Source organism: Sinocyclocheilus anshuiensis, unplaced genomic scaffold (assembly GCF_001515605.1).
Source record: "Sinocyclocheilus anshuiensis isolate Anshui unplaced genomic scaffold, SAMN03320099.WGS_v1.1 scaffold345, whole genome shotgun sequence".
NCBI lineage: Eukaryota > Metazoa > Chordata > Actinopteri > Cypriniformes > Cyprinidae > Sinocyclocheilus > Sinocyclocheilus anshuiensis.
Genome location: NW_015536466.1, coordinates 62,841 through 70,147, shown reverse-complemented (window position 1 = coordinate 70,147; position 7,307 = coordinate 62,841). Strand labels below are relative to the sequence as shown.

At 43.8% G+C, this 7,307-nt stretch overlaps 1 protein-coding gene across 1 annotated transcript in view; it reads right to left on the bottom strand.

The window, feature by feature from the left end:
• Window positions 1–6,258: 6,258 nt before the first annotated feature.
• The window catches only part of LOC107689204 (antihemorrhagic factor cHLP-B-like), a 2,811-nt gene continuing 1,762 nt past the window's right edge, over window positions 6,259–7,307 (bottom strand). The window contains exon 7 of the mRNA XM_016487167.1: window positions 6,259–6,959. Coding sequence (XP_016342653.1) covers window positions 6,288–6,959 — 672 coding nt within the window. The 3' untranslated portion in view covers window positions 6,259–6,287. The remainder of the gene's footprint in view (window positions 6,960–7,307) is intronic.

Genomic DNA, 7,307 nt, shown 5'->3' with positions numbered 1-7,307 from the left:
TACTCCCCAATTCACTTTACTGTACTAAAATCTGTGACGCTTTGACGTTGTATTTTCACATACATAACTAGATAAACCACTTGCTGCTGCTGTCATACGATATGCTTAGTATTTACTTCTCTCTCGAGTACCTGCACATAGTTTTACGACTTATATGTTGGCAAGTTTAGAAAAAGCTTATGAACACAATAATGCACTTAAATGACCCTTACGAAAAAGAAGTTTATTCAAGTGTGCTATTACCAAGCAGTATTGAAATAGTACACTTACAAGTATACTACTAGTACACTGATATTTGTATACTTACTACATAAAGTATACTCAAAAATATACTTGAACTTTACTTAAGTATACTTACTAAAATAAACTTGAAGTATACTACTTTTTGGTAAGGGGAGAAGAAAAGACCGTTCACTTATCTGGCTGTTGAGTTTCAGAGGAACTCTGAAAGCGCGCTGCAATGCTCAAGCGAATGCTAATCAGCCATTTAAATGTAAAGCAGCAAGCTCATTGGCTGTGTATGCAACATGAACCAATCATCTTGTGACAAGTCGTTTAATGCTAAGAATATCATCAGTTACGTTAAAGACCCATCAGCCTGCACCATCTGTTTCATGACAGAACGAGGTATTTAAGTTAAGAAACTTTATTAATCCCCGTAAGGGGAAACTCATTATACCATTGTTCATTACAAGCAACACAATAGATAGATAAACAGTAGACACAATCGAAACATAATAGATGCAGTCCCTCCCAGCAACCACCTGACTCAGACTCAGGTGACCTGAGCATTTATAAGAGAACAACTCATTTACCACCTCAAAACCACAACAAATTCCTTGTGTGTTTGCACACACTTGGCGAATAAAGCTAGCCTAATTCTGATTCTGATTGTAAATTGCGTGCAACACAATAAATAACTGAGCAATGAACACAACAGCAAAATTATTTCATATAAAAATTACACCACTTCATTAAAAAACCTAATAGCAGTGGGGATAAAAGACATTCGAAATCATTCTGTGAACACTGAGGCATTACTGATCTCTCACTAAATGAACTCTGAAGTCTACTAAGAATACCATTTATTGGATGTCCTTCATAGTACAAAATAATTTTCAATTTTGCCATTGTTCTCTTTTCCATAATAACCTCAAGAGAATCTGGAGTAAAACCAATAATTGAACCGGCTTTTCTGATCATTTTGTTAATCCTATTATTATCATCCACAATGGCTACGTTTACATGCACAATTTTTGGTTGCTATTTTGATGAATCTAAATGTAGTGTTTACATGAACGCTAAATAAAGTGACATCCCACATAAAGTTTCAAATCGGAATAGATTTTTTTACATGCGCACACTGCACAAATATAGAGTTTCTCACTTTTGCACATAATACTCTACTACACGGTTTCTTTATTTTTAACAGCAGAATTAATATTTACCCATTTATGGATAAATATACATATAAACCACTGTGCCGTGCTGCACATATTTGTCACGCAGTAAAAATGCCCCTCCCCGCACCCAAAACGGGTTGCCTGTGGATGAGAATCCAAAACAAGGACTGGTGGGAGGTTGTCCTGCTCCACTTCACAGTTGCCGAGTGAAAGGAGAGTTTTATAATGACAGGACACGCGTTTATACAACACCTTATTCAAATGGAAGAACCGTTCGTTCTGAGAATCATACGTCATTATGCTATTTCTGCGTCATTGCACATGCGCAGTCCTTTCAGTTTCGGGGTTCAATCTGATCGAGTGTTTACATGCACTCTCGATCGTAGAAAAGGAATAAACCACCCCCTTCGGATCGATTAAGGTGTTTACATGAAGGCTTTTCAGTCCGATTGAGCCGTCAATCCGATTACAGATGGATTATTTGGTTGCATGTAAACGTAGCCAATGATACTACCTCCCCAGCATAGCACTGCATAAAACAGAACACTGGCCAGAATTCCCTGATAGCAGACATAATGAAGCTTTCTACTAATACCAATGGAACTTAACTTCCTCAAAAAGAATAATCTTGACTGTGCCTTCTTAAAGACAACCTCACTGCTCCTGTCCTCACCAGTAGTACTGCTTTATTTCTTCTAAAATCAATGATCAACTCCTTAGTCTTCTCCACATTCAATTAAAAAAAAAAAATCATCACACCATGTAACAAAAAGATCAACCTCTCTTCTATAGTCCAAATCATTACTTTGTTTGATTAGACCTACAAGGGCAGTGTCATCAAAAAACTTTTGTAGACAGCAAGATGTCTGAGTATGCTTATAATCAGAAGTATACAGTGCAAATAAAAAAAGTGATTTTTTTGGTTACTATCACATCAGACACTTTATCACCCAGCCTAACAAACTGGGGTCGATTTAGAAGAAAATCCAAAATCCACCTAATGGTTGTACTTTGTAAATTAAAATGCATCAATTTATCAGCCAAAACATGTGGTTGCATTGTGTTAAACATGCTAGAAAAATTAAAAAAAACATAATCCTGACAGAAATGGAGCGTCAGCGCAAGTTTTACTAGGAAGACTTAATGCCATATTAGATCTAGCCAATCGTCACTCAACACGAGGAATATATAAGCCCTCTATTCACCCTTCATTGTGCTCACCACGTTGTCGTTTCCCTCCATCCTCTCCACCACCACCAGGTTGGCCCCGTCCATGCGGGGGTTGGCTCCGCCCTGCCTTCGTCTTCGACAGGAATAGCTGGAATCTACGACTTCAGATTTAAGCTACAGATGAGGCCTACACCAAATAATTCTGTTTTTTGTATCAGCTTTGTAAATAAATACTTTTGAGTTTTATCTTCACCTCCCGAGTCTTTCTGGTAGAACTAGCAGTTATTTCCTTCTTTTTTTTTCTTTTTTTTTTTAACAGTCTGTTTATTGAGATGTAACAATATATAACAGTAATACAACAATATTGTAGTTACATCTTTTTTACATATGAAAGCTGTCACAGTTATGGACTATTGTGATCCCTCGTGTTCCATTGACCTAGTTTCTGTCTCCCCTTGATTGTGTCATGTTGTTCAGGTGTGTCAGGTCGTTATTGTCAATTATCCTTCACATATAAGTTGCATTCAGTTCAGTGTTTCCTTGTCCAGTCTTATGTTTGTATTGGTGCGTGTCAGCCCCTCATCTCTGTGGGTTATCTTCTTCCTGGATATTATTAAACCACTTTATGATTCACTTTTACGATGAATTTATCATCGTCTGCGTGTGCCTTTCTCGACACAACCTTGACAGAAGACCGGACCTTATAAAGTAAAAGCGGCGTGTTTCCCCGCATTTTGTTTTTCGTTTTTGTCAGTTTTTGTTTCGTTTATGGATGATCCTGCCATCCTCGTCCTCCTGCTGGAGCAGGGGGATCACTCTCTCGAGGACCACACTGAAGACTTTGTGTTCCTCGCCAACCTAACACCCTACCCGGACAGCTGCCTCTGCTCGTTTTATCAAACTGGACTAAACACCACCACACGAGCGCAGCTGTCTGGAGAGGGTCCTCGAGAAAGCCTCGCCACCTTAATTGAGTTAGTGCTGGTGTCCTGCAAATTCCCGCTCACCGTGGACATTGCGGACGACAACACCAGCCGCACTCATGACTCAGAGCCCAGCCCACCATCTCCCCCTGCACGGAGCCAAAGCCTGAGCCCACCGCTGACGGAGAGCCAGAGCCACCGCGACTGACGAGCCATCGCCAGTGAATTCGACAGTGCTGAGGATAGCCTCGGAGCCAGAGCCCGTAACGTCAGACCAGGTGCAAGAGCCGGCTACAGAGCTCGCCATGGGGGAGAGCGTGATGGAGAGTGTGAGGGAAGCTCCGCCCACTGCACCATGGCTGAGGGTGAGCTGAGCTCAGTGGACTATAACTGGGATTTGTATGCAGACATGCCCCCTCTTCTTCCACCTTCATCTGAGCTCTCTGTCTGCCTGTCCTGAACTGTCTGCATGCCCAGAAACGACCACGGATGTCGTTATATGTCGCGATATGGTGTGTGTGTGGGCGGCGCACACCATCCCTGAATCCTTTACCCGTCTGGATTTCCCACCCACCCTCCCTCCCTCCCTCCTTCTGTCATCCCTGTTTCGCCATTGCCACCACTGCTTCCTGTCAGCCCCTCTGCTCACCCTGAGCCCACCATCTGTGTGCTGGATTAGCCACGGATCTGCCACTCTCCATCGGCGTCGTGGCTGGAGGATACCTTGTCTCCGCCTCCAGCCTCTGAGTCCTGGACTCCGCCTCGGCCCTTCGAACCAGCGGCTCCACCATGGCTCCTAGCTCCCTCCTCTCCACCATGGCCCGTCAGTCCACCAGCTCCGCCGGGCTCCCTCATCCCTCCGGCTCCGCCTTGGTCTGTCGTCGACCATCCGCCACCTTGGGACTCCACTCCTCCAGCTGTGCCTCGTCCCTCCATCCCTCTGGCTCTGTCAGGCTCCTCCTTCTCTCCGGCTCCACCTCGGTCTTCTGTCGCTCTGGCTCCACCGTGGCCTTCCGGATCCCTGCCTCAGTCGCCAGCGCCATCTGCTCCGTTTTGGCCCTCCGGATCCTCGGTGTTGCCCTGGCTCATTGTCTCTGCCTCGGGCTCCTCCTCCACCTGCTCCGTCGCCATAGGTCGGCCCCCTGTAGCCGTCAGCCCGTCCTCCACCATGGCTTCTCCCTCTGTCGGCTCCACCATGGGCCGCCATCATGGCTGCGGCTTGGGTCCCGCCTGGCTCCTCATCCTGCTCCGTTTCCCTTCTGTCGTCACCCTGGCTCCTCCCTCCGTCTGTTCCTCTATGGATCCTTCTGTCTCCTCCGTGGCTCCTTCCTCCACATGATCCGCCCTGATCCCTTCTGCCTCCTAAATGGCTCCTCCCTCCGTCATCACCACCCTGGACTCTGTTGTTTGTCCTCCTCCCGGTCATCCGGCCACCTCCTGAACCTCCTCCAGTATGTGTCTGCCTGCCTTCCTGCCAGCCCTTTTCCATCCCACATCCACTCCTTTGTCCTCCTCCTAAGTCCCCCTCCGTCCCATTCCTTTTTCTCCATGGCGTGAGGTCGCGCCTTCCGGGAGGGGGGGCGAACTGTCACAGTTATGGACTATTGTGTTTGTTTTCATTTGATCCTTCGTGTTCCATTGACCTAGTTTCTGTCTCCCCTTGATTGTGTCAGGTTGTTCAGGTGTGTCAGGTCATCATCATCAATTATCCTTCCCATATAAGTTGTATTCAGTTCAGTGTTTCTTTGTCCGGTCTTACGTTTGTATTGGTGTGTGTCAGCCCCTCATCTCTGTGGATTATCTTCTTCCTGGATATTATTAAATCACTTGTTGAATTTATCATCGTCTGCGTGTGCCTGTCTCGACACAACCGTGACAAAAGCAAGGAGAAAAAAAGAAAAAAGAAAAGAACAACGAGAAAAAAAGTGGGAAGTTATTTCCAAATTACTATAAATATTGTACAACATAAAAGGTATGGCATAATCTACTCCCACACCATTTCTATATACAAACTGTAAAGGGTCTTGAAAAACTAACACTTGTGTATTCAAATGACTTGAGAATAATCCTTTCAAAACAATTCATTACATGTGATGTCAAAGCTATGGGTCTCAAATTGTTTAAACCCCGACCAACACTACATGTGTTGGAATAGGAACAAGACATGATGTCTTCCACATTAGAAGTATTTTTGATAAAGACAAGGACAAAGAAAAAATCGAATGAAAAACGCACAACTATCAGCACAAATATTCAGGGTACGCGGTGAATACCATCAGGTCTCCTGTATCATATAATATTACAAAGATACAATCTGATTGTATAGCTTTTATCATGCTCTTAGCCAAACACCTAACATTGCTGAAGTGGAGGGATCAGAGGCCTCCAACTCCAACACAATGGATTCGTGAAGTTGGAAAAAATCAAACATTCTATAATAGGTTCATCTAACCAGTTTATTGTAAGTTTAATGTACGTTTTTAAGTTTGGGGCCCTTTTAAGCAATATGTCACGGAACATGTTTTATTGTCGGACGTAGACTGAATCTTAGTTCTTAGCATTTTTTTTTTCAGTTAAAATTTATTTTACTATACTAAGAGTGCACTTTAAGTTGATCTTGTCTTATGTTCTGCTTTGTTTTCTTCTTTGTAGCATTGTCCTAAAACTCATAAAGTTGAAAATAAACATAATCACACAAGCTGCAATGACTGCCAAACGTGCTTTATTGCACAAAGTATAATATTGTCTTTTGCAGTATTTATTACACTGTACAATAAATATTCAAAGGTGTCTACACAGTGGGTTTAAAGAGCGGATCCTCACTGATGACCTGTTTGAGGAGTCCGTTTTGGATGTTGGACTGCGCAGGGCACTCAGGGGACATGGTGTCAGGGAAGGGATGGATGGTGGGTTCCCTTTGTCCTGGTATCTGGGGTTCTGGGTGGAACGGGATGGTGGAGGGCTGCTCTGGTCCTGCAGCAGGCTTGTCAGGGAAGGATGGAAGGGTCATGGTCTTATCCATGGGAGGAAGGACATTGACCATGCCATCAGGGCGCCTCACTGTGGTTTGATTTGCATGATCGTGGTGGTAGTGGTGATGCTCATGCTCATGGAGGTGTCTGTGTTTGTGCTCGTGGTCCAGGACCAGCTCATGGTTGTGTTCATGGGTCTCCCCCTTTTTGGGACCGTACTGGTGGTGATGGTGCTCCCACTCATCCTGACCATGCTCATGGGCTTTGGCATGATGGGCATGAGCGTGGTCATGATCATGAGAGTGGATGTGTCCGTGGCCCTTGCCATGTTCATGTGTGTGGTGGTGGCCTGAAGTGTGTTCATGGTCGTGTTTGTGTGCATGGGGTTTGGTGTGGTCATGGTCATGTCCAGCAGACGAGCCAGCTGTGCTGCTATGTCTGTGATCCAGTTCACCTCCGATCAAGTGTTTTTTCTTCTCCTCTTCAGCAGCCTAAAAACACCAATAAATTACAATCTAAATAAGAATATGCCATAAAGTATTAAAGAATAACTTTGATGATTTTCAGCTAGCTTTGTTAATGTTACAATGTCAGTAGTATATGTAATTAGCAATGTGAACTCTTGCCCCATGTTACCTGCACTAAGATATGCTCATTTAGCTGTCAGTAAAAGTCTGCCAGATGACTTTGACAGCTCAGAAACTTTTGTGAAAACTGGAGATTGTACATCCACATTTTTCTATCACAACCTCACTCTCAGACAGTCGAGATAAGTATGGATGTTTTCCTTATATATATATATATATATATATATATATATATATATATATATATATAAA